The sequence below is a fragment of the Dermacentor silvarum genome, chromosome 2, assembly GCF_013339745.2.
Source record: "Dermacentor silvarum isolate Dsil-2018 chromosome 2, BIME_Dsil_1.4, whole genome shotgun sequence".
Lineage (NCBI taxonomy): Eukaryota > Metazoa > Arthropoda > Arachnida > Ixodida > Ixodidae > Dermacentor > Dermacentor silvarum.
Genome location: NC_051155.1, coordinates 239,164,850 through 239,192,518, shown reverse-complemented (window position 1 = coordinate 239,192,518; position 27,669 = coordinate 239,164,850). Strand labels below are relative to the sequence as shown.

The following is a 27,669-nucleotide window of genomic DNA, read 5'->3' as shown; positions in this document are numbered from 1 at the left end:
AGTGAAGTAAGTCGCTAATACATACCTAACAACCTAGCAACATAAAAATTCGGGAGACCGCCACGCGAGGATGGGGGGGGGGGGGTCCAAAAAATTTTAAACCTCCCCCCCCCCCCACACACAGTTGTTTTTTTCAGCCATGCAAAACGCTCACATCACAGGCGCCACATGATACAGAATCCATACTTGTCACCTTTCCGCAAAGTGACAAAGCACGTAAACTAAGTTGTGTAATATCTCGGAAATACTTGCAAGTAGTTGGCTTTTGAAAGCGCCAACGATTGTTCCAACTAAACTCAGGGAAACACAAAGAGTTGTTCGACGTTCCGCACTTCACTCGAGGATCCAACAAAGCCAACTGAAGTCTAGGCACCCACGGTCATTTAACGACTAGATTGCTAAAGATGTGAGAACCAGCCTGAGGTGAGCCAATCCGGCAAATCCAATATGGCAGCGCCCGTCGGTTGCTCTCATTCGTGGTGGTGCCGGCAGCCGCTACTTCGATTCAATGTCCATGCTAGTGACTAACTGCTCCCACGCTGATTTCCCACATGATTATATTCTAGAGTGTAATAAGATTATAGTGATAAGGCGTAAAAAAAAAAAACTGTCAGCCCTTCCACTGGGGTGGAGATGGAAGACCAGCGAAGCTGTACTATGGTGGGAATTATGTATTTCCAATTATGACTATTAAGATCTAATCGTGTAATTGGTTATTTGAACTATTACAGAATGAGAAATATATATGATCCGGTATACCACGATAGGGTGTACGGCAAAGGTTGGCACATTCTTCATAAACACGTCACCAACGCCGCACGCGTTCGCACCGAACACGGGCAAAACGCCGCCGCCGTCGACAACAGTTCTGCGCATTGTTTGTGTGACCGCGCACAACCATTGTCAAAACGCTGCCATGCGCAAGCGTGCCAGCAGCAGCTAGCGAAGGTTCATGCGGTCTATCGCTTCAACGGAAACTGAGCGGTGAAAGCACAGCGCATACAAAGGCAGCAGCCGTGTTGCAGATCGCTTTCAAGATACGGTGTGCACGACCACCCGGTGCCGCGCAAAGTACAAGTTGCTCGCAGAGCAGAAGCCGCAACCCCTCCCTCCCGCGCTACCTTCCCGCTGTCCTCCTTCTACGTGGGAGATTGAGTCGCCAATTCCCCTTGCGCCCGGTCGCAAGATACGCATTTGGTGGCACAGCTAAACGTCGCCTGCCTCCCTCCCTCCCTCCCTCCCTCCCTCCCTCCCACGGCCTTTCGCGCGACGGAAGAAGTGGCATTTGCTCTCCACCGTGCGTTCGCTCCTCGTGAAAGCGCGCGTCCCTTACGCGCTTTCACTCACACATACAGCATACGGCCAATGAGTTTTTTTCTACATCCAGAATGCGACCATCGAAGACTGAGCCCTTAACAGCGTCGCTGTAAAAAAAAAATGCTGTGCTGTGGCGGCCACTTTCCGGGAGGTTTCAGGTCGGGTCCATACAATCGGGAATGCGATGAAAATTCGGGAGGCTCCTGGACAATTCGGGAGAGTTGGCAGGCATGCTAATAATTTTGTGCGCTTTGTCTGACAAAATGTGCAACTGCATTCAGCCTTACTGCATCGCGGTTCACAGCATGCTCCACAGCAAAACGTAGAAGCTACATATGGTAAAGCTGAGATCATCGAATGCCACTATCACATCCCTTGGTGTCAAAATTTTTGGTTGACTTACACAAACTTCATCACTTTCGTGTTCATTGACATTTGCGCCCTTTTCGCCATGGATGGCTTTGAAGATGTCGTCAGTTATTATTACACCATCACGCCATCACCAACTGCAATGTATTCATCAGCCGTCGCCACCACTGATGTGTTACAAGAACCAGCCTACGAGTTGAGCGATTCCTGGAGCAGTCCAGCAGATACTTCTGACACTGGCACATTCGTCAAGTGCATCGCTAGTGCTGCCGTTAGCGTTACCGCAGAGCACACCTCGATGACGTCTGCAAAGGGCAGTCAGTCTCGGCACCACTACGTGAGGTTTGCTGGTAAAGCAACGCATTAGCTGTTGCAGCTGCCTAAATTTCTTCGTTGTACAGGCAAATTCGTCGTAGTGGTCTTCGTTGTAGAGGCGTTCACAATATGTATGAGCGATAAGAATTCAGCCGGGACATAATTAATCCTTAGTTATACAGGGAATTTTTCGGTATAGGTGTTTGTTGTACCGGCATTCGACTGTATATACAGTGTAGACCGCTTATAACGTAAGTCGCCGGAGTCGCGAATATCCGCACTATAAGCAGTACCGCACTATAACCAAAGCAACAATTTTCAAGGCCCGCACATATGCAAAACATGTGCACCGAGCCGCCACGCGTATGCGACAGTCGAGGAATGCGGCTAGAACGTTTGCATTCAATTTACAGTCGAATCTCGTTAATTCGAACCAAATCACGCGGCGGCGCCTCCGACCGGCATTGCTCCGGCACCGCTATAGAGTAAAATCTTAGGGGAGACCCCTCAATATCACGCGCGAACAAAAAAAAAAAGAACGAAAAAAAAAATGCGGGGGACATTTCACCCTCTCTCAAATGGCAAGGTCGCCGATTCTGCGTTGCGCCGGAACATGCGTGTACGTGCCGACGTCTCAGCAACGCTACCGTAGCCACGCGTAGAAAATGGCAGTGAACCCTTCTTTCTCCTTTATGCTTCCTCTACTTTCTAGTCACTTGTTGACCTTGCACGCTGCGGCTACGGCGCAGAGGGAAGCAGCGGCGCTGTCCCAGGCAGGCCAACGAAACTACCCACGCCGGCAAACGCCCGCTTCCCGATAACGGCAGCAAATGAAACTTCGGGGAGCTGGCGCCGGGCCAGCTGTAGCGGCGGCGCCTGCACGGCGGCGGGCGCGCACGGCGACAGTCGAAAGTGAGGGAGCCACGAGGGAGGGCGAGGGGAGCCACCGAAGCGGCGGAGTTGCCAAGGCGAAATCCGCTTCTCTGCCGCCCTCCTCCCTCAAATTCCACGGTCTCCGCGTGCGCCCTTTGCCGTGCCGTGCCGGCGCCGCCCGCTCGCTGAAGTTTCGTTTACTGCCGTTATCGTGAAGCGAGCGTTGGCCGTTTCGTGGCCCTCGCTCGCTATGCGTGCCGTGATATTTAACGACTCGACTCGCACTCAAGATTCTGGTTTCAGCCTCACTGGCTGTTTGTTCGCACCACGTCCTCCACTTCGTCTCTTTCTTCCTCGATCACTCCTTGGGGCGCCCGTTTGAGGAGAGCGTTCGCCGTCTCCGCTGACTTCCGTACTCCCAGGCAGCCGCACTGTAACCGGTATTTCGTTTCCCGCAACTGCACTATAAGCGATACGTGTATACATGGAGTGCTATGGGAAAATTAACGGGAGTCCGAAAAGACCGCACTATATCCGGTCCTGCACTATTAGCGGTTACGTTACAAGTGGTCTATACTGTACTGATTTACGGGAGTTGAAGGAAAAGAAAGTCGTAAATAATGGAATTGAAAGCTTTAAAAAAAAACATTAAGGACTGACTCAACAATATTACCTCCATCAATGTCTGTCTCATGTTATCCATCAGAGGAATTACAGCTGGGTTAGTTGAATATCAAGAATGGAAACCAAATTGCCTAGGCGTCAATGAGTCAATGTGTTTCTTCAGAAATGAAGTAACCCGAGTTTCAATTAGCTTTTCTATACCCTTAAAAAAATATGTCACGATTGCGGTGAGTCTATAATTAGCCATATCAGTCCCATCTCTCATTTTAAATATATTGTAACACATGAAATGGGTTTAGTATTTAGAAGACGATAGATGGTTAGCATAGTGCAAGGTACGAGACGGCTAAAAACTGCGCGTAAAACCACGATGACACAAGAAATGAGAACGCGCATCATGAAGTGCTGATCATTTCTTCTGTCATCGGGGTATTATGCTCTGGTTTTACCCTTTACCATCTTAAATCAACTAGCCCAGCGATGCACGAATCTGTGTTCTACTTTCTCTGCTTTCGGCTCCGCTGTGTAACTTGACAATATTATTTTACTATTTAACTCTTTTGAAAATGCAGCAGTTCAAAAGAATAGGTTGATTACGTATGTGTGCCAGATAAATTATTGTTGCTTTTTTAATATCGCTAGCAAGGAGGTTACCCAAGCTAGCACTAACAACTTTAGGGTTGAGGACGATAGGCGTAACTTCAGTAGATGTAGTAGGGGAAATGAAAAATGGGCGGGATACTAGACATTGGTAATGATCATAAACTAAATACTTTGCTGGTGGGGTGGAGAAAAAAACAATTAAAGCATCAGCAAATATCAACGAGCATCACCAACAGGAATAAGCATTTCTATTATACGCCGTTTAATTTCCAGTACTTTGTGTTAGACTGTTTAGAAATTCATTAATAATGCACGATCATTTGTAAGTACAGTATTATGGATTCCTGCATTCATAGTATTGCTTCTTTACAGTATTTAATAATGCTGCGTGGGTACTGCAGTATCTTTTATATCTTATTTTCAAGAATTGTAAGGTTGGTTTTTTAGTTTTTCTGTAAAGGCTATCCCTGGTTTTGAAACTTCATAGAATGCGAAAGAAACCAAGGACAGCCAGGGTTATTAATTAGTTATGTGCAAAAAAAGTTCCGTTTCGCTAGAAAGGTGAAGCATCAATTGCGAGAGCAAATTATTACAGACAGCTATACGAAGTATAGTAGCCTTATCGGATGCAGATACTTTTGCTTATTAACTAAATTAAAAGCGTGGCGTCACATGCACACCGACAAATATGAACTCGATGAGCGCGGATATTCGTCATCAAAATGCTGGCACGAACAAGAGCGGCTGCAGCTTCGAGCGAATTGACCTTAGTGCTGCCTCTCGCTTCAACGCGAACTAAGGTGCAAGACCACAGCGCACAAGGAGCTATCAGCCCTGGGCGTGCCTAGACGCTGTGCCCATCGCAGATCACTTTCACGATAGGGCCCTCGCAACCGCGCTCACCCATGCCAAACACAGCCACTGCTGGAGCAGCCACCATCTTTCTCGTGTCCAATATGAAAATGTGAGCTATTGCTTAACAATGTCACTTCTTCCTTGTAATTTTGTCTGCCTGCATCATCTCTCTTGTCCCTATCTTGCAACTTGCAGCTTTCACTATGCAGCTCACCGACACAGTAGTATTGGTATGCATAAAACTACAAAATGTGGCTAATGGACAGATGCTGCTGCCTCTTCTCTCCCTGGTTGCTACTTATATGATCTCTTGAATGCAGTTCTGAGCATGCTTTCAACGCACTTATAAGCAAACAGAATTTATAATGAGGAATATAAGTGCTAGGATAAAAACCAGTTCATTCATTTGTGGTTCTGTTACTGTAATCATGTGAATATGATACTTTCTGGTCATGTTACAGAAAAACGGGGTTGCCTTTCATTATATGTACATTACTTTTTTTTTCAATTTATAAAAGTCTTTCTCTCTCTCTGGTACTGCTGCACTGCCTACTCATGCACCATACATGTTCTAAAAGCAAAAAAAAAAAAAAAAAAAAAAAACAGCAGCAAACCTTGGGTCAGCCACGAATTTCTCTATGAGCATGGCATCGTCGCCGAAGGACTTCATGGCCTCACGTTTTGCCGACTCAAGTTGTGAGTCGAATTCATCTTCGTTCATCACAATCCGCATGCCCTGCATGGAAAATTTGCAAGCGATTGGTAGCCATACAAGTTTGTTGGCGGGATAGCTTATGACAACAACTCAAATAGTCAAGAAGGAATCATCTCTACGTTCCAGTTTTTTTTTTTTTTTTTTCCTCACTCAAATTCAGTTTACCAACTGCTACAAAAATGTATCTGTAAATGCTGATCCCCTGTTGGCAGTCAGCACTGTTTCAGGCAGCGCAGTACTCCATGTGCCCGCTACGCTGACTGGCTCACTTGTGTGCAGTAAGGCTAGCTAATACAATGCATTTATTGCACCTGTCACCAAACAAATGTGAAAGGCTATAATGTTTATGTGCTGGTGCACAAAATAACAAATTTCTCAGTCACACCAGTACCTCAACACCATGACAGTGGGGTGAATCTCTGAGCACTGACCTTGCCCCCACCACCTCGCACTGCCTTGGCCATGACGGGGAACCCAATGCGGCGTGCTTCCTCCTTGAGTCGTGTTTCTGACTGCTCCTCACCGTGGTAGCCCTCAATGATGGGCACTTTGGCTGCCGACATGATGGCCTTGGATGTACTGCAACACAGTGGTGTGCTCCATCAAGCCCTGCCTGACATAATTAGCTGGCATACTAACCACAGGTGGTGTGCGGTCATTCCTGACTCGCAACAGCCCTTTGCAAATCTTATTTAGTTCACTACTAGAATGCTTTCAGAATAAAGCTCTATTTGTGGCTATAATGCCAATTTTGAGCAGTGACAAAAAAAATCATATTACAGTAGAACCTCGCTGTTACGTTCCCGGGTGCTGCGTTTTCCCGGCTGTTACGTCGTTTTCGGCCGGTACCGGCACAGCTCCCATAGAACCCAATGCATTGGTAACCCCGCTGTTACGTCGCAACTGTGGGACCGTTCCCGCATCATACGTTGCGAACTGCCACACCGCGCCGGCCCGAGCGGCCATTTTGACTTTTCATGTCGCTTGGCTTGGTTGCTTGACAAAGGCATTGGCCGTCCAAAGTGCTGGGGGTGACATTTATTACGTATTTTCGGTTTCCGCCAGCAAAAGTATGGCCTTTGATATCCACTTTTGCTATCTAAAGATGATGTCTATGACGCGTTGCGGCCCTAAAATTGGTTTTGGCTCATAGATGTTCCGTATAAAGTCCAAGGGTGATAACGCCGTCGCCGCGCGCCGTATGCTTTCTTTCGTGCGCGAGACGCAGTCGTCGGCTCCCCTCGCACGCTTTCACTCGCACATACAGCATACGTCGCCGCGCGCCGTATGCTGTATGTGTGAGTGAAAGCGTGCGAGGGGAGCCGACGACCGCGTCTCGCGCGCGAAAGAAAAGCAGGGAGGAAGCGCGCCTCCTTCCGTTGTGCTCTGGCATCATACTGCGCGGCGGCGCGCGATCCCGCGGGCCGTGTCTTGAAAGCGATCTGCGTGGGGGCAGATTCTACGCAGTGTAGGTGCGTCTGCGGCTCGTGGCTTTGTGCGTGCTGCGTGTTCTCGGCGCTCAGTTTGGGTTGAAGCGATAGACAACAGCACGAAGTTCACTTCGCTCGCTTCTGCCGCGGCGCTTAACTGCGCGTGTCCGCTCTCATCGAGTGTGATGTGTTCATGTTTGCCTCTGGGCGCTGACATCATGTTTGTTAATTAGTTAATAACCGAATGTTTACAAGTTTATACAGACTATAAAACTACTATTCTTACTTTGTATAGCTCATCGCAATCGATACTTCGGCTGTCGGGCGAAACTACTTTTTGTCGCACGTAAGAATTAAAATAATATTGTGTGCAGTTCAACACTACACCCATTTCTCAATTTTTCCTGTTTCCTGGCTCTTGCGTTTCCCAGCTCTTACGGTTTTTTTTACGGTCCTGTGAAAAACGTAACAGCGGGGTTCTACTGTATTTCAAAAACTGGTCTCACCTAACAGCCTATAACACCTTTTCATTAGTTTCCTGCTCTAAGGATACATACAAAATGTCGAATAGATCCGAGAACAAAATTACAGCTGAAACTAAACTCAAACCAGAATCTATATTTTCGGGATGTGTATGGACTTTAACTGAAAAAATAATAAGTCGCCAGTTCAGAATGTAAGGGTTCAAGCATATAGGGCAACACGGATAGTCAAAAATTGCGCTATTCACTAAAACAACACTATTTTTTCAGCTAGAACAACTCACTTGCAGATTGTCGTAACTTGCAGAATTTGTTGTGTGCAAGAATGAATACAAATACTGAGTATATGCTGGGCCTGTAGGAGATAGGCTGAGAAAGAACCTATAGTGTTTGTGTTTGGCTTTCTGTTTGATATAAAACACAGCAACCTTTTGCATCACAAGTACTGCATGTGACATGCTCAAATCCAAGACAATATGTGGTTTTGCATGTTAGTGTGTGCTCATGGCAGTGATGATTGCTGGCTGTTTCTATAATGATGTTCTTGCACTTTAATTTTTAATAAAATTTGCTTGCTTGGCAGCACAACATTGAATATTTGCACAATAACCAATGGAACACTTAATTTAGCAGGCAATTTCACCAGGAAATAACCACAAGTCCAATATGATAGGTCCAATTTCCTTAGTAGCATTCAGAATATACCTGCCAAACATGTTCATAGTGGTTCCTTTCTATTGCTCTGAACTGCGCTGAAACAGTTCGTGAACTGGTTTGGAATGCTTCCTTTGTTTTGTTCAGAAACCATGCTGAGAGATTGTCTGACAAGTTCAGAATGTTTAATCATTTAGCTTCATTTCAGGCTCAGCTTCAAAACAGGGACACATTTTGTTTTGGATTCAGTTCTAGTTTAGAAAAAATAAACTTTAGTTTTAGTTACAGTCCAAACCTTGATTCAAAACAACCCTTAGCTTCAGTTTATAATTCATTTCATCCTACCCCCGCCCCCCACCCCTGCTTTTTTTTTAACCATCAGCAACTGGCCTAATCTTACAGATGAATAGGCAGGAAAATGAGAATAAAGATTCTACAGCAAAAGCAAGGTTAAGGAAATGCACCTGCCAGAAAATCTGCTGGCCTGCAAACTACAGTTCACTCTAGCATACAGGTGAATTTTGCCGGAAACCCAAGTACTGCAGTAGGCCAAAAGGGTAGGTGCACATACACTCTGAATGGGGCAAGAGTGGTCTTGTGCCCAGGAATTACAAAATTTGGGGATAAAACAGATATGGGTTATCTTTACTTTTTTTCGCAGAAAATGATCAGGGACATGAGTAACGACAGAATGCACATACCTCTTGATGCCCATGTCGCGAATGGCCGACGCTGGGGGCCCAACGAAGATAATTCCCTCGGCAGCACAGCGCTCAGCAAACTCTGTGTTCTCTGACAGAAAGCCATATCCAGGGTGGATTGCCTGTGCACCACTGCGTTTGGCAACATCCAAAATGCGGTCCTGGCGCAAGTAGCTCTCCTGAGATGCTGCTGGCCCAATGTGGTATGCTTCATCAGCCTGCAATGGGTGTAGTCATTACGCAAGCCTCAATATGTGTATTCCATCTGAAGGAGAGGTTGAATAATGCTGCCTAAGCTAGAGTCAAAGTATGCTAAGGTGACAGCAAAGGTGACTACCAAGTCAAGCGAGACTGGCACATTGCTCCTCTATAGGAATCCGCACTAGGAACTTAAAACTAGGAGCCTGCAAAAAGTCGTTTTTAAGGCTGAATTGAATACGAATTGAATAGTGCCAGGAGCAAATCATATCAAATGGAATATTGAATATATTTTTTTCATAGTATGCAAATAATGTATGGCCTCACCATTAATATCAAACAATTTTCACATCATGGTATTCACGACATTAGAATGTTTGTCATTACACTGCAGATAATAAACCATCTTTTACTTGAAAATCATAAAGCGAGCATTAAGAAAAACTAAACAGTTTGATCGCAAACTCGGGCTCTTCGGAGCATACACAGTCATGCATTAGCATATAAAGTTTAGAAAGGCAGCCTTGTGGCCAAATAAACATCTGTGTATGCCTTCCCGGCCAAACCGGAAATGCATGCCATCTGCAGCAATTGCAGAGCGAGAAAAAAACAACAACACCATTTCACTATTTCAAATGGTAACAGCATATGCGCCACTATTGTGTCAAGTGTGTTACAATGAAGCTCATTCAGATTTAACCTGACAAGAGGACACTCCGTGCTGCATTTATAAAAACTACCAAGCAACACCAACTGCCAAATCTCATGTCTAAACAAGATTTTATTGCGATTGATCGTGGTTTTGCAGTTAAAGCCTGGCTTTTTGAGTGACGCGGCATGCTCTAGTACATTATGTCCGCTGTAGATGGGATAAAAGTTATCGCATTTTTGCTTCAATTTCATGTCCAATCGTGCACAGTCGACGACGCGAAGTATTCAAAAACTATTTAAAAATATTCAGGGGAGTATTCAGTAGGCGAGTATTCAATTCGTTATTCAAAAGTGTCAAATATTCATACACCCCTATTATAAACTGATTGCATGAAAACTTATCTGGAGAAAATCACAACTGAAGACTTATACTTCTCTTCCCAAATCCACTCATGTCAAAACTGGGGCATTTCATTGTTACTTCCTTGATCCAAACTTCTTTCTAAGAAAACTCGACGAGACTTGCTGTCTTAAATTTTCTCTTATCTTAAAATGCAACATAATCACTCTGTATCAGCAGGCACCCAGTTTTGGTCATTCCCATTTAATTCCACCTAACAAGACTCCTCTAGGACAACCAAACCTAAATTTTTATTATTCCTTTTAAGAATTTTAACTATGGTCCTTATTTTTCTTGTGCCATGTATATTCCCAACAAGACAAGTCCTCGTCAAACCCTTGGCTTCTCTAATTAACATAGCAAGGATCAGCTCCAGAAATTGGAAGATGATATCACCACTGATCTTTTGCTTCTGGTGAACCACCACCTCTGCTCTTAGTGAAAGTGATTTGTAAAGTTTAAAAAGTTTATTTCACCTGTCTAGCTTACTTCAATATTCTTTTTTTGTCTCCCTTAAAAAGAATAGTTCTGTGCTGAACATGGACAGAGATAGTCGAAGGACCCCTTAAGCATTGATGTTGAGTGCTTTCCAGGAGCTACACGATAGGCAGGGTGCAAAATCCCAGTGCCCTCTGGACACATATAGCAGACATATTATGCGATGGGGAGTGATGGTTCAAGCAAAGCAAACGCGTGACACTTAGCAATTGCTCTCCATGTGCATCATAGGCCACATGAGATTACTAAAAAACATATTATGGCAGGTAACCCATAAGCACAGACCATAATGACTGTTAGTAATGTGCAAGGCATAGATAAAGGGACAAAGACCTACAGCTTTAGGAGTACAGCTAGCCCATTTCTATTACTCTATGGGAAAAACATGCCTGATATGATGCCTAGCACATGTGTGCATTAATGAAAGACTATTCTGTAGGGCTCAGCTTCAAATTTAATTTGCTATGAATTCTTGAGCAATTGAGCTGGTCATTGGTTAAAAATTTTAAATGAAATAATCTGAACCATTTAATTGATTAATTGGACTTGTTTATTTGCATATGCCAGCTATACAAATATCAAAGCTGATGGTTTATGTAAACACAGGGTCAAACGTCTATGGAATGCAGGATCTGAGAAAAAGCAGAATATTGAAAAAATTAATTTGTGGGGTTTTACATGCTAGAACCACAATCTGATTATGAGGCATGCCGTCGTGGGGAACACTAAATTTTTACTGCCTGGGGTTCTTTAACATGCACGAAAATCTGGGTACAGGAGCGTTTTTGCATTCTACACCCATTGAAATGCAGCCATCGCGGCCAGGATAGAAGTTGTAACCTCGTGTTCAGCATCTCACCGTCATAGCCACTGAGCTACCATGGTGGGTAGCAGAATATTTCCCGAGCCTCGACTTACAGCCTCGATTTTAAATGTGCTGAGAGTACTAGTGTAGCGATACATTCTAAAAAAAGTTTACAGCCTTAGGGCGTATCTTTTCCCCAAGTAATGACCATCACCTGTCTTGCTTGCGTTTTCTTCCTTGTAAACTCTGAATTCGCTACTTTCCTGTCAAGAATGCTATGTTATGTTGATAATGCGCATGCCGTTTATGAGCTAGATGTACCAAGCACGCAGCAGTAATTAAACAAAGGAAAGCCATGCAAGATATATGATTACTGTTGAAGGACAAGATAAGCCCCAAAGGGTACAAACTTTTCTTATACCTCTGTTACACGAGCACGCAAAAACTCTTTTACACAAGCGGTCTTTTACCAAGCTGAAAGACTTTTGAATGAAGAGGTGTTGCGCAGCAGACACACGGCGCCGACGATCTCCTTTTAGTGTTTCCTTCTGGACACACTACCGAAAGCGTGGCGCTAGCGTTAGAAACAATATCAGCCCAAAAAACTTATTTATCTCAAAATATAAAGCGAAAACTTATTGTTTACATGTTTTTCAATTAAATTTAACATAAGAAACGTTAATATAAAGATTTATTATAGTAGTTTAAAGAGTGTCATCACGTGACATCCCCAGCCCGTTCGACCTGCTTACGAGAGTACAGAAGAAAATGAGCATTACTGGGATTACTACACCTTCTGTGAGACATAAAATTGTTTTTTATGATGAGCCTAGGTGACAGAAAATTACGCATTCGATTATTTTGTTTAATATATGATAATTGTTCATGCCCACTGGTTTCGAGGCTACTCCTTTTTGGCCGTAAAGGAGATCGGCGAACTCCTCTTCCAGAAAAGACCGCTTCTGAAAAAGAGATCGCTCCCTGTCGTGTGTCTGCGGGTGAAACTCTTTTTCGGGAGAAGTCTTTTTGCTCAAAAGACTTTCGAGTGCCCGTGTGACAGGGGTATTAGAGTGTAGTGTTGCACTGTTTTAATGGCTACGAGCTAAAACTGGGCTGATATTCCAACTTTTTTAGGGAGCTCACATCCCATAACCTTTTGACTCTGCCTGTACATAAACTTTGAATAAAAATTAAACTGTACTATTAGAATGCAGTTCCCTGCCAGTGGTTTTAGAAGTGGGCAGTGCTCCACGTTCGTCCCCTCATGGCACACCAGCAGGAAGGACTGGGTATTCCCTCTACTGGCTCAAAGTGCAGCACACATGGGAAGCTTTTTGTTCTGAGGAGCCGTCTTAAAACATCGTAGCTCATTCCCTTTCTTAGTACTGAGCAAGCAGAGGATGAGCATCAGAGAAAATGGATGCCTCCTCATGTGACCTCATTCATTTAACCACAATAATAAAGAAAAGTAACACTACCAAAGCATTAATTTATTAAGCAGGTGGTTAATCTATTGATTGCCCAGCCCTACTGACTGAAACAGCATTTCCTATAAAAGTGGATAACCTTATACGCTCTTAGAGCAGCGGCAGTTCTCCAGTAGGCAAAACATACTGATGCGAACCTACATGTATTAAGTAATTTCATATAAGGAAAATATGTGCAACATATTACAACAAATGACCACTTCAGGCGTAATCATGCACGGTACAAAGCCCGTAGCAGCTATTGCCATTAGACAATGCTCTGTGCTGGGCTACCCCCACAAGTAAAACTTTCACGCCAATAGAAAGCAAGCCCCCTAACTATAACTTTCCTGTCACTAAGCCAAAACTCAAGTACTGCCCTCCTTGTTCACTTAACAATAAATAAAACACAATTAGATAAGTTACATAGTGAGCAAGAACATAGGACAAGTGCCTCATCCACAGCACGTGTTGTATAACCTATGTAATCATGTCAAACCAACCAAACTGCCAACGCATCCTTACAAAACAAAACACAAGTTTAGACAAATGTGTGCTGCTACTTCTGAGAAATTGGCACGAGGTTTTCCCGTGTCACCCAAGCATTGGAACTTTTCTCTAATGTCACAGTGGGCGCAAGCACCCACTGGTAATAAAAAATACAAACAGTTATGATAAAATACTTTGACTGCACAGGGTAAAATATAGAAAAATGATTACTAGTAGATTCAGTACAGGGGCAGTTGATGGGTAAATAACGACATTAAATGCGACAGCACTTCCCACTTGAGGTACGTACGAAAGAAAAGAAACACTGACAGAATAAACATTGACATCTGAATGTGTGATTTCTTGTCAGTAATCCACATTAGTGCAGCAAAAGTATGTTAAAATCAACTAGCCTTGTTCAATGTATCACTGATAGCATATAGTAAGAAAAGTTTCATCAGGCACAAAAGAGCAATCTAAGTTATCAACCTTGAGCTATTTGTGATTACTTCTGCAACCACACTATCTACCACACAACTTTTGCAGGAAATCCCTCCTGACAACTTTTGTGTGGTATCCTTGATTTTGTGGTACGTGCGCACACATATTACATGCTGCAAGGCATTCACCCTTGAGTTGTGGCTTGTGCTACTGCTGAGACACTATGAGTGCCATAAAAAGGATAAAGGTGTAAAACAGTGCAATCAAAAAAATTAGACATTGTTGTCCACAATGTATACCAGATCTACATAAGAGTGATTGGGCATGGATCACTGACCATGGTGACATGCATGGCCTTCCGGTCGGCATCGCTGAAGACGGCCACCGAGCGGATGCCTAATTTGCGAGCAGACCGAAACACGCGGCAAGCGATCTCACCCCGGTTGGCCACGAGAATCTTCTCGATGGGTCGCCGCCGCACTGGTGCTGAAGTGCTGGCAGCTGGAATAGTGTCAAGGATGAGCAAGAACTGTAGATGATGGTTGTTATAGCTTCATGCATCTCCAAACCACCTCCCATCCACCACCACACTTTTTTTTTTTAACCGCAGAACTTCAGAGATGAAGTAAGCTTTGTTTGATTCCTCCAAATCTGTCATTTGGTTTTATATAGCTTATATACATGACCAAAGGTGGTACACAATTCTTCGGCCATTCAAATCAACCCTGATGAATAGGGTCACTTTCATAGGGACCCATAAACTAAGCCAGCAATCCCAGAGGTTGTGCTCTGCTGGATGCTACCTGCTTGCTTTTAGACAGCCAATGCTGAACTTCATGGAGCAATAGCATCAGTGAGTTCTTTTGAGCAAAAATCCAACAAATCTTGCTCAAACTATATTTTCTTTAATGTTGAAAGTAGCGTAATGAACTTCTTTATTAACAGTTGTTCAGTACAATTCACCAATAATAAAGGAGATGTGCTACAGCAAGGGTGCTGGCACTGCATTTTCAGAGTTGTGGTGCCAATCCTGTCCCGTGTTTATGTCGTCTTGACAAAGGTTTTTTTCCTGGCAAGCGTGGCACTTTGCACAAGCCGGAGCATCAATCCGTCACTCTAGCTTGACTGAATATTTCCTTACAGCATACCACCGTAACACATTTTTCTTTCCTTTCATTTACTGATCTCTCTCACATTGACTTTATAGTGCTTTTATGTGGAAACATTTATGCAGTGCGCATTGTTTCTTGCAATCATCGCTGTCACCTTGCACCAAGTGAAAGAGACCACTAGACCCTGCCACACTGTTTTTCGGCTTTTAGCTCCCAGCCCTCAATATATTTATGCACAGTGATATTGAAATAAAAGTTACTACCATGGATGCTTTTAAGTTGAAATACTTAATACAAAATTTGCCTTCGGTTTACCCTGCCCTGCAAGCAAAAACAAATGTCTTCAATGGAAAAATGGGAAAGGAAACCCTAAAACCTCGATAGGAACCAGTGTCGCTGACTGCCGGGCTCGACCACTGACATTAGACATTTGTTGCTGCGGTGGGAATAAGCAAGGAGCAACAGTAAATGACACATCAGCTCATTTAGATGGCATGATATGACAAGCTTATTATATGTCACCATTACAAACCAAAAATAAATAAATAAAAAAAAGCAAAAGAACGTTTTTTTCTGTATGTTTTGATCAGAGTGTTTGGGCAGAGCTACTATCTCACGACACTCCCTTTTTTGTGCGTGTGTGTATGTGTGATTGCAGCGCCCTTCCAACGCTCCCCCCCCCCCCCTTTTTTTTTTTTCACACATACACACCTTTTATTAGCTTGGTCTGCTATAAATGCAGTATGGTTTAGATTTTCTTTTTTTTTTTTTTTGATACTGGAGAGGTGAAGCACAAACCATCACATCTGGATTTACTGTGGAAGGTAGGCTTGAAGCTGTCTGAATTTTCTCCGAACTTTCCCAAATGCAAATACATTTATTTTATTTTATTTTATTTTTATTTTTTTGCTACAAACTAAAGGCAAAATCATGTGCTGCATTTCACTAAGAAAGGCGCTATGATCTGACCATGTAAAAGAAAATTTACGAGATCAAGGAAACCACCACATCTGCTAGGCAATTAATGCATATCACGTAACGAAACGCACAGAGATGAAAATGTCTTACACAAACGTTGACCATACAGGACACTCCAGCATCTTGTTGTCGCTTTCGAAAGGCAGACTCGGCTGGACCACGGACGAAAAAAAGAAAAGAAAGTAAGTTCGGCTTACAAGAGCGATACTTGAGCTCAGCTAGCGGGCAGGAAGAGATGGTGCAGACGCACTCATCGCAGAAATACGAAACGGATTTGCTTTTAGTGAAGATATTCCTGACAGACCGCGATAGTGTAGTGTTACAAAAACAGCGCGAAAGGTTACTTCAACAGTCACACATAGCAAGCCACTAAACAGGTCAGCCGGCGAACGTGTTGGAGAATGATCCGAGTGAGGCGACCCTCAGGCGATCGATCAGACTAGCTGAACGAAAGGGAAATGAAATGCTGTATTATAGCTTCTGGGATAACGAGTTCCACTAAAATTATTAATGTCGTTACATCTCTTATCAACTCAATGATTTCCTCTGAACTATTAAAAGACTTAGGCGAAAGCGGCTTTAGCATACGAAAGAAAAAAACTTACCTTCCAAGGAATTGCAGACGAGCCCAGCGCATGTGTGCGGCCATCGTATGTCTGTGGTTGCCTGACTGTTAAACCAAGCTCTCGCCAATCACGGCACTGTGCACGGCACGTGGTGACGTGATGGTCAGCGCGGGAAAAAGCGAGAAGGGCCGGTTTTTGAACTGGAATAGAGAAGTGGTACCACGTGTTACCATGCATGTTATGGTGCACACTTGGGCTAGCATGTCCGTAGTGAAGTTCATTTTATTTATTTTTTTTCGTCCGTAGTTTTATGCAAAGACCTGACGATCGATTCTCTGTGGATGGCCCAGAAGCGGTGTTGCGTCGAACTTGAGAGCAGGGATAGCATTTTGTAACGTGTAGTTTCATTTGCCATTGATTTATTTGCACCCTTCTACTTTATCAATGAAGGCATGAACGTCATATATAATTCGTCGCGCTCAACGATCAGAAGCTGGCAACAGAGGACAGATCGTACCTCCCGTGAAATCAAGTGTTGTGGACCCTCGCGCTGGATATTCAGCCCGGCAGAAATAAAATCGATCCCAGAGTGCCGCTTCACCTCCTGCGCTCTCTCGCGCGGCTGCATGTCCACCGGGAACTGTTTTTTAATATGTGCAGTTTTGCGTTGCATTGGAGCGCACTTAGCTCCGCTAGACATCAGGGAACAAATATGCGGCGCGTACTTCACGTCATGCGCACTCACGCAGGGACAGCGCCCAATTCAGGCTTCAGAGACCGTATTTTGTAACGACTCATTTCATTTTCCATTATTTTCTTAATTAATATACGTGACCGACCTTGTCAATAACGGCAACGATGCTTCCTCTTTGGCATTGGCAGAGTGTACGCATTGGCAATGTGCTAATGACGCAAGACGTCCAAGAAGATGCATGGCCTTCTCTCTATTGAGGCTGCGTCACTGTCCTGGATCTGCTTCTTCACTGACTAAAAGGGATAGTCTCTCTCTTTTCTCGACTTTTCCCTGCTTCGTAAAAGCACAAAACCAGTAACTTCAAGAACGCACGTACGTGCCACCGCGAACGAAGGCAGGGTTTACTCCTGTTGATTCATGACAAATGGACCCAAACTACACTGCCAGAGCTCAATATAATTAGTATCGAACATTGCACTTTTTACGATTTTCACCCCACGTTCGCTCGTAATTACTCGTAATCATCGGCGTACCGGCGCAGGCCACCGCAGGCACTGCAATTCCTTTTCAAAATGGGATCCATGCGTAGTTGACTTGAGCTCGGTTACCGCATGGCGTGGCAGTTGCACCAAGATTGCACGACGAAAAGCCACAGGTGCACTGAAAGTCGCCTGCAGTAACTACAGTAACTATAGTTCTGCACTTAGAATGTACTATAATCTATATAGCGGGTGTTTTCTTCACCATTGAAAGAAACAAGAAAGTTGCCAAAAAGTTTTGGTTTCGGACAAGTTGTCTCAAAAAATAAAAAGTTACAAAAAACTTTGTAATAATTCATCCACGCGTTAACTAATACTATTATAAGATATTAAATATGTAACAAAGCTTAATACGGGTGGCGCACGGCGCATTTTTGATGGCGATCAAGCCCAATCCTGCTCGAGGGAGCCAATCGCAGTCGAAAATTTCGATCCGGATCGGACTTGTTCGCGATCAAAAGTGGTCGTGTGACACCCATAGAGTTAGAGTGTACTAGAATAATAGAGTTAATATAACTGACTCTATTAACTCTATGGCGACACCGGTATAACGTTACATAACTGAAAAATATGTTCGGTGGTTGCGACTCTGAGCGTGCCCAAAATGTCCAGTAACATCGATATCAAGCAATGTCTCCTGTATTGGAGGTTCTTGAGCCTGTGAACGCACGTTAACATTGTTTTATTGAGTGTTTCGATTTATAATTGCTACAGAAGCACTGACAATAATGAGTGAAGAGAAAGAGACCAAAGAAGAGGTACAATTACTTGCCAAATTATTGAGTATTTCTCTTACATCGTGCTTGCGTTATCGAGCTAGCACAATTACTACCACAAAGTATTTCCTTCTCTTGTTTTCCCCGTTTAAACACATCCAACATGTTTTGCAAACACCTTGCAATAAGTAGGGATTGCATGAGTGAGCTGCTTGAGCCAAGCTCGAGCTCCGTTTTACCTGAACCTTTATGCGACGAACTGCCCCAGATTGTTCGTGTCGCGATCGTGTCGCTTCGCGAATTGCTCTTATCTGCGCTTGTTTGTGTTTGACAGGCCGCACAGGAATTCCGGATAGACCCGGAATCTGAGCTCCGCTTTGAAGTAGAAGGAAAAGAGAAGGTCACCGTTGAGGTAACGAAGTTTTGTTTGAACTGGCGGGACTTCACGCAAGCAGTGCCACAACTGGACTTGTTTGTTTTTCGTTCGTTAGCTGAAGTCTGGCCTTGCTGAAATATTTGGCGTTGAGCTGGTGAAGAATAAGAAGTTTACATTTGGACCTGGAGCCAAAGTTGCAGTTTTCACGTGGCATGGGTGCACGCTGGAGATATCCTTTCTGTGTGTGTATACGCGTGTGTAAACACGGCGGACCCAGTTCGGGGTGTCGCAACAAGTTTTTCAGTTACAACTGTGAGACGATGTGCGCAGACCTTTGGGGTGCTGTTATGTTGCAATTAAGTTACTCCTTTCTTCAAGAAAATTGCTTTCGCATTTGTTGTTTATGTGTCACTTCTACTGAGCTGTCACTGAGAAAACGCAGTGTATCGCTGAGGAGTGCCGTGTGAAATGCAGGAAATCATGTGGCTACCGTTAGATAAAGTAGTGTAAGATAACTCGCAAAACCGAAACCTGTTCTTAAACATTTCAGGTTCATTGTAGAACTCTTGGTTAGCCTGTGAGAACATATTGTTATACTTGGGTCAAAATGACAAAACTCATATTGTTTATATGATAACAGACTTGCTAAAGATTTGTTCATCATCTGTGTGGTTAAAAGGGTTAAGACATGAAATTCTTGGCGTGCGCGTCCTTTGTTTCAAACATTTCTTATTGTTCCAGGGGGCATGATACACACTCGAAGATTCATATATTCCCACTAAATAATTTACTATCTCATTATTTATGTGAACGATTTTCAGTTTCGGTTTCTGGGCGCCGAGTTGGACAGTGACGTCACTGTCTAGGAAGCTTGGTCACGTAGGCCCACAAAGCTATGACGCATGCACTGCTGCATCGTCTGCTCTCGCACAGACGTTCTGTACCAGTGTAGGCCAACAAAACCACGCCGACAGTTGTCATGGCTCGCTGGGGCAGCTCCGATTCCGATTCTACGTCTGCGTCCTGATGCGGCTCATTGCACTCTGGACTCAAGGCTCTCTAATGGTGCTTTTCACTGGTCGATCTGGAGCGGCCGCCGAAATCCTGGAGCGAGTGCTCGCATTTCATCAATTCTAATCTGCCAGTGGAGAGCTAAAATGCTCTGCGCTGGATCGTACCGGAAGTCTGTGCGCACACGTCACAAAAATCGACTTCCGCTCAATGGTGTTTCCATGGCCACCAAAATCGCCGTCCCCCAACGAGCAGATATGACGTTTGCTTCTCGCCCTATTTCCGCCTGAATCTGCGCCTCGGCTGCGGAGCAAGTGAGAGCGATCCGGCGCGGAACGAGTTGATCCGAAATGACCTGTGGAAAGCGCGAACCCGCTCCAACTCGACCAGTGAAATTTTGATTCACCACTGTGGAGCAAAAAACCCTGCCCCAGATCGACCAGTGAGAAACGCCATAAGCTTGCCCGGTGCTGTGGGTCACCGCTCATTCTACATCACTCTAATGTGGTATGATGTCACTAAAACTTCCGTTGCGCTTCCAACTCAGTAACGTCAGTGTCAATCGCGCTAGCAATGGGTCTCGATTGCGAGAACGAGCATTTAGGCACTCTTTGGAAGTGAATTAAAATATATTTTAAATGTTTGCTGAGTGAGCACTTCATGTCGAATGTCCTTGCATACAGAGGAAGCCTACAGCAGACTTTTTAAAGCCTCAAAATTTGGTGTCTCAACCCCTTCAGTAATATTTATTTTCACATCACAGGGTAACTGTGGACAGTGTGCGAGGCTGTGCAGGAAGGTGAAAACCCGTACGCAGGTGCACCTGCCAGCCCGCCGTCCACAGTAAAAAGTAATACATTAAAAAAGGGGGTGGGTGTTACCAATTATGCTAATTAATATTAATAACATTGCTGTTCACACTAGCATGTGCAGTACAGAGCTGTGTGTGAATTTTTGCAGACACTCTTTGCTTAAAAAGCCTAACAGTTGGCAAATCCGATGCAGTGCATTTTCTTAGCGTAGCTTACCTCTCTGGAAAGACAGAAGTTGCCTACGTGGCTAAGGAAACGCCGATGATATTCTATGCCAACATCCACGCAGTGCTTGAACAGATGCGACAAAAGTGTGAAGAGGACGATTCCAAGGGACCCACAGTGAGTAAAGCTTTTCTAATGCTTCTCCTGAGACTCACCTCCTGCCTATTCTGGTTTTTATTTAAGTGTACCAGAAAAACGTTCAGTCAGTCAAGAAATGTTTTCATACCTAGCATAGGTCAACAAAAAGTGCATGGTTATTTTATTTATCAGATGCATCCATTGAGCCACAACCTTTATTATGCAATATTCATTGTTTTGTATTTTAGGTACTTTTTTCCTAATTAGTTTTATATTGTTTTGGTGTATATTTGTGCTAATGTTGTTACTGTATCTTGCTTTGTACTTGGCATTTTTTATTTTGGGTGTAATGATAAAAGGTGATATGCTTTGGCCCAAGCTACCTTCACACTACTGGCCAAGGTGGCCAGATGATGTCCAGCCAGTGAGAAGATAACCATCTAAAAAATAACCGAACTGGGAGATATCTCCTGAAGATTCATAGAAACAGGCAGACTCAATTCCAGTTGATGTCGTTGGCGTCATGGCTTCAATATCAGGCTTGTGTGCTACAGGTCCTGCGTTGGAATCCTGCCTTCAGGCAATTTTATTAATGTTTCTTTAATTATCTGTAACGCCGTACTTTGTTGAAAATGTTAGGTTTGCAAAGTCACAAAGCCAATTGAAGCCAAAAGGACGACGTTTAGCAAATCTATGTACAAACCACGATTCCCATGTTGGCTGAATCGCACTGCTTGCACCTCCGGTAGACATTAGGGCCACAGTTCCCTCTAGTAATTAATGTACGAAACTCTGTGCTTCAAACGGTAAACTCGTAAACTACTTTTTTACTGCACCATTCCAAGACGGTGCCACCGTTAAACACGTTCTACGCTAGAGGCCAGATACATACAAAAAAGTGCCTCGAACTCTGCAAGAAAGCTTCGTTTTAAAATCTGCCTTGTTCAAGGTAAAAATGCATTGTGTGCATATCATACATATGCAATATTTAGAAGACTGCTATTCTGGTCATGTTCCTTTTGGCTTTTTTATATTGGCAGCTGATTTTTAGAAGTTTCTTGCACTTTGTTTTATCAGTGAAGATATTGCTGAAAAATGACCAAAGACGCATGATTATAACTTATTTGCACGCTAATTTGTGCTAAGCAATGACGGTGATAGATTTGAGGCTGCTCTGATCTCTCCAATGGGGCACATGCATTTGAGTTATAGATGAACATGCCAGTTTAGACCATCTGAATCTCGACAATGCAATGAGACCCATAGTAGAACGGACAGATCCATATTAAAGGCCATTCTTGAACACGCAGATAACACAATAAAGTTCAGGCACAAGAAAATTGCGATGAATAACTAAAAAAATGTTATACCAGGACCATTCTTGAAAATAAAATTTGAATTGTATACTCGTGGATAACTACTGTCAAGACTGAAATGTGAGACTGAGTGCCAAATTTCTTTTTGTGCTACACCTCTGTGAAACAGTTTTATCATTATCAACACTTTCTGTGGATAACTTTCTGTGGCAATAAAGAGAAAGCTACAGAGGGAAGGCATTCACGTGACAGTGGTCATGAAAATAGTTACGCAGTCTCATTTGCATTTGTTTAAGCTGCAAAAAATAAAACATAAGCACCGTATTTACTACAACACTTAAAACAATACATTGTATGTCTTGTCATATACCACTTAGTGTTAAATTTTAATATTATATTTTCTCTTTTCTTTTTATATTTTCCCTTTGCTATTTTGCATGTTGCAAATGCAAATCCGTCAAAAGTAGCGAGCTACGCTGATACAGTATCTGCTATAAGAAACTAACATAGACTGCACTGTTTGCCAAACTACTTGGTGCAGTAACACATGGGCTGAAGCTCTGTCCCTGTAGCCTTCCCTTCATTGCACCGAAATTTGTCCGCAAGTATAGTGATTTGCTTTAGCCACTTTTCAACTAAGTGCCATAGTGCTTGAGGTGTGTTTCAGCTTTCCACATATTGTTTGTCTGCGGTGCCTTACTTTGTGTGCTTTCGGCAGGTATTGGTTGTTGGACCCACAGATGTTGGAAAGAGCAGTCTCTGTCGAATACTCCTAAATTATGCAGTTCGTCAAGGTCGACGGCCAATCTTTGTGGACCTTGATGTCGGGCAGGTAAGGTCGTCATTCCATTTCACGAGCAAGAAATCATTGCAGAAGGATTTTCACATAGATACGCACATATTCCACTGGTCAAATAGTCTCCGCGGCACCACCGTGTTCCGTCGCATGCTGTCGTGTGTCGTCTGCAACGTTTCCGAACATGCGTGACCTGTTGCGTGTCTGCATGATGTTGCACTCACACCAGTATTCCACGATGAGGCCTGTATCCGCATGCTGTCAAATTACGCATTAAGACAAAAGCTCTAAGGTGTGTCCTAATGTGGACACTTATGAGAAAATTAACTTGAGTTGTATTAGTGTTAGTATTGATATTAGTAAATTATCCTTCTATAATACCAAAAAAGCCGCTCTTATCATGAGAAGAGTTTTGGCAACCCAAAAAAGATGCAAAAACAAATGACTGGTGCTGGTGACCATTTTTAAGTTCCTGCACAAGCTCACTGTGACATGTATTTCGACAGCGTCTTCGTAGGCTTAGTTAATTTATTATCGGGGAAGTTTGGCTGCATTGTATTCTGTAAGAGCCAAAGGTTAAACTTGGCAAGTTTCAATAATGTTTCCTGAGTTACAACAACTTAAATGCACAATAAGAAGACCTTCAAATCAATGATGTCAACACTGAAATATTGGTGCTGAGGTTTCAGTGCAAAATTGAGATATGGTACTTTGACCTTCGTTTTGTCTTCTAGTATAGTCAACCTGTTATTGTGAAATAAACTAATATAGTGTTTTGGAAAAAATACTCATCAGTCTAAACTGACATAGTGTTTCTCTGTAGTGTCCCTTTAAGGTGCTCAAATGCATTGCTTGGTCCATCTTCATGTGAAGAGCAGTGCTTTAATAAGAATATTGGAACAATGAAATGAAACAATTAAATAAATAGGGTGAAATGAGAGAAAGCTGTGGTATTATTGCAGCACCATACTGTTGTCTTCCTATCATTACGCCCATCATTTCTTCCATTGTTCATTGCACTGTGCTTAGATTTTTCCTAAGTTTCCTTTATTATTATATTTTTCTTTGGCTCCATAGGTATGTGCTGGCAGAATGCATTTATTATACCAGATGTGAAGATGTCTAAGTGCTTATAAAGTGCAGAGTAATAGAGCTTGGGGGACAATTATTTTCACAGCACTTTTTTTGCAATGGTGGACGTCAGGACATATGTGTTAAGCAGTAGTTCAGGAACTATTTAACTGAAGTGCACTAATTAGCTCTTCATAAATGACTTTTATGGGATACATTGCAGTTGTAAAATTTAAGCTAACCTGACTGTAAATCCCATGCTTTGTGCCTAGCACGACCTTTCAAGAAATACATCCTCAAAATGTGTGGCCAAATGCACGGCTGTTCCAGTTAACACTCATCAGCTGTGCAAAAAACATGCAACAACAGCGTCTGGGACCACAAGCTTGGTTCAGACTTTTGCTCCATTACCTCCATGCACTTGGTTTGCACTGATGTGTAACACACTTTTTTTTTTCTGTTTTTCTTAGGGCCACATATCTATACCTGGAACAATTGGTATGTGTAACTGGTCAGTTGCTCATTTCTGGTATTTGACAGCTACTCATATGTATGCTCAAAACTGCATGGAATTGCTTGTGGGCAAGCCTGTTACCTGACTTATGATGAAGGTAAAGCTATATGCTACTGTTGATAATCATAAACCGGTTTCACAGAGGTGTAGCACAAAAAGAAATTTGGCACCCAGTCTGAAATTTCAGTCTTGACAGAAGGTTCATTGTGTAAACGTGCTTTTACCTAAACGAATACAAAGGCTCGGTATCTCTTGTTAAATTGTCTCTGTTCTCTATGAAACTGAACAGTTCAACAACCGTCAAATTTTTTTTCAGGCACAGTGCATTTCCAATATGCTAAGTTTTTCCAATACACACTTGTGAGGTGCCTTCCAGTTAACATGGGTCAACTGTATGTGTATTGTCATTGACATTTTTTTTTTTTTTTTCGTATACTATATGAATTTTGTTTCTTGCTTGTTACCGACAGTGTGTGTGCCATCACAGGCAATGAAAAAATTTTAAGCAGTTCAGTGGCAGCAGTGAAAGTTTGGCTGCCTTCAACTATGGGATCTAAAATTAGTTTTGTGCTTTGGGCTCTGAAGATGACACAGGGAAGCAAAAGTGCTGCTGTTTGTTCTATATTTGTTATTTTAGGCTCCTTTTGTTATTGAGGTGCTTCCTTACCTTTACCCTTTTCCGCTGCTCTATATGTAAGTTCCAGCCGCACTTTGGTTTCCTTTCCATATGATCTTTACGATGTTTCTATGTATATAGCAACACTAAAAACCAGCATGCGTGCATGTGATTGTTCTTGATATGCCTCAGCATAATCGTTAAGCACACATCAGTTTTGAAGATAAACCAATCTTATAGAGTTAAGTTCATTTGATTGCCTTTGTCATTTTCATTCACAACAACAGCTAATCCGGCTTGAAGGCCTCCTGGCCAAGCCTGTTAATGAAAAGTCTACCATTATAGTCAAGGTACAGTAAAAAACATTGTGAAAGAAAAAGCACATACCTCTGATACTCTTTACTATTCGCATTACCTGGCTAATGGTCACCTGCAAACATAGGAGTGTGTAATTTGACTGTGCCTATGTCTTTAGGGTTGTTCTCTTGTTCTGCATTGCCACTATTGGGTGCCGAACTACACCCTGCATGTTGTCGTAGCAACTTAAAATGCTAAGTGTACTGTTCTTATAGTTCCAACTTGTTCAACTATTTTTGCACTGAATTGTCCAGACCAAGTGCCTGTGCCTGTTCTCTTATCACCAAATGTGGCTGTATTTTGCACAAATTACATTTGGAGCTGCTTTTCAACACGTGCTAATCACTGCTTTGCTTCTATGTCAGTGTAGTTAACAAATTTCCGCCACCTCTTGTTACAAAATATAGCCAGCAGAACTCAACCATTCCTGGCACGTGCATGGTTCAGTCCACTTCTGACAATAATCACAAGACCTGTTCTCACTGTATTAGTGTTTTGTATTTTGGATTATTATAATATACACCCTGAATGAATACTACTTATGTGATGTCTTAGTGCAGGGATTCTCAAACTGTGTCTCGCGAAAGTTATCTTAGGGTTTTGCAAGCGGTCAGAACGAACCCGACCCCATCCCATTTTTTTTCCTATTCACTTCCACAATTTAATGATTTAGAGAATAAATTTTGCATCGCATTTTGGATTTAACGAAGCCTGCCACATCCGCACTTCGATATTTGGAGCAGCAGTGGCGCACGCTGGGCAGCACTGGTATTTAGGCTTAGCATAGCTATTATCGATATATCGGAGACCATTCTGCAGTACGAGTTACATTTGACATTTGTTTGTGAAAAGTAAACTAAACTTTTGTGCATCTGTCATTTCTTTTGTGTGAAGATGCTATTTATGGTGCATGTTACAATAAGGCATGCAGGAAAAAACACTTTGACTTTGCACTGCGAGCTGAAAACGCTGATGAAGACGAGCAAAACGTGAAGACGGAGTTTAAAGAGGTTTTCAAAGCCAATACAGTGGAATCTCGATGATACGATTACGGCTAATACGAATTTCCGGATGATACGAATTTTTCTGAGGTCCCGGCCGAGCCCCATTACTTTGCTACGTGCTAGAGAATGGTTGTTACGAATCGATTTTCGACCCGCGTCGGTTGATACGAATAAACGCCACCCCACCGACGGCCACGAAAGAGAACAGCGCGCAGTCACGCGCGTTTTTCCTTTCTCTTTTGGTGCGGAGGCGCGGACGTGACGCCGGACAGCGCGGAGGCCGCGACTGGGTGCAAAGAGTTTAAAGTGGTGGCGCTTTTGTTGTTTTTGTGCTTTTCTTTTTGTCTCTTCACTCGCTGCGGCAGCCGCGCTGCTGCGCTTCTCCACGCGCTACCGCCGCAGCAAGCGAAGGTTTGTGCGGTCTATCGCTTCAATGGAAACTGAGTGACGTAAGCACAGCGCATATAAAGGTCAGAGCCGTGTGGAGATCGCGTTCAAGATACGGTGCGTGTGACAACACCGACAGCCGGCACAGGCGCAAAGTACAAGAACGCATTTGTTCACAGAGTAGGAGACCCCCCCCCCTCACTCACTCCCTCCCTCCCACGCTACCTTCTCGCTTTGCTCCTTTCGCGTGGGGAGATTTCGTCGCCAGTTACCCTAGCGCTCAGTTGCAAGATACGCATTTGGCGCCCCAGCACAGCGTCACCCCCCCCCCCTCCCTCCCTCTCTCCCTCCCATACCCCCACGGCCTTTCGCGCAACGGAAGTCGCGTTTGCCCTCTGCTGTGCGTTCGCTGTCCATGATGGGGCGCGTCCTTTCACTCGCACATACGGCACGCGGTGACGACTTTATCGCCCTTGGACTCGTGCTCCACGTCTCATGCTCCTCCTCCGCATCGCATTCATTCATCTCCTCTCCCATCGGTGGGCGCACCTCGTGCTCGCTACCGCCCTTGTCGGCGAGATTTTCCCGCGGAAGCCGCAATTTTGTCTCACGTGG

General features: G+C 43.6%; 2 protein-coding genes across 2 annotated transcripts in view; one reads left to right on the top strand and one right to left on the bottom strand.

The window, feature by feature from the left end:
* The window catches only part of LOC119442955 (methylcrotonoyl-CoA carboxylase subunit alpha, mitochondrial-like), a 36,358-nt gene extending 19,662 nt beyond the window's left edge, over positions 1–16,696 (bottom strand). The window contains 6 exon segments of the mRNA XM_037708041.2: positions 5,571–5,692; positions 6,103–6,250; positions 8,939–9,156; positions 14,224–14,387; positions 16,067–16,128; positions 16,582–16,696. Of these exon segments, the coding sequence (XP_037563969.1) occupies positions 5,571–5,692; positions 6,103–6,250; positions 8,939–9,156; positions 14,224–14,387; positions 16,067–16,128; positions 16,582–16,625 (758 nt within the window). The 5' untranslated portion in view covers positions 16,626–16,696.
* A 1,601-nt stretch (positions 16,697–18,297) lies between these two features.
* Positions 18,298–27,669, top strand: part of LOC119442956 (protein CLP1 homolog) — a 30,434-nt gene continuing 21,062 nt past the window's right edge. The window contains exons 1-6 of the mRNA XM_037708042.2: positions 18,298–18,533; positions 18,826–18,903; positions 18,983–19,096; positions 20,907–21,032; positions 23,028–23,141; positions 24,647–24,674. Coding sequence (XP_037563970.1) covers positions 18,504–18,533; positions 18,826–18,903; positions 18,983–19,096; positions 20,907–21,032; positions 23,028–23,141; positions 24,647–24,674 — 490 coding nt within the window. The 5' untranslated portion in view covers positions 18,298–18,503. The remainder of the gene's footprint in view (positions 18,534–18,825; positions 18,904–18,982; positions 19,097–20,906; positions 21,033–23,027; positions 23,142–24,646; positions 24,675–27,669) is intronic.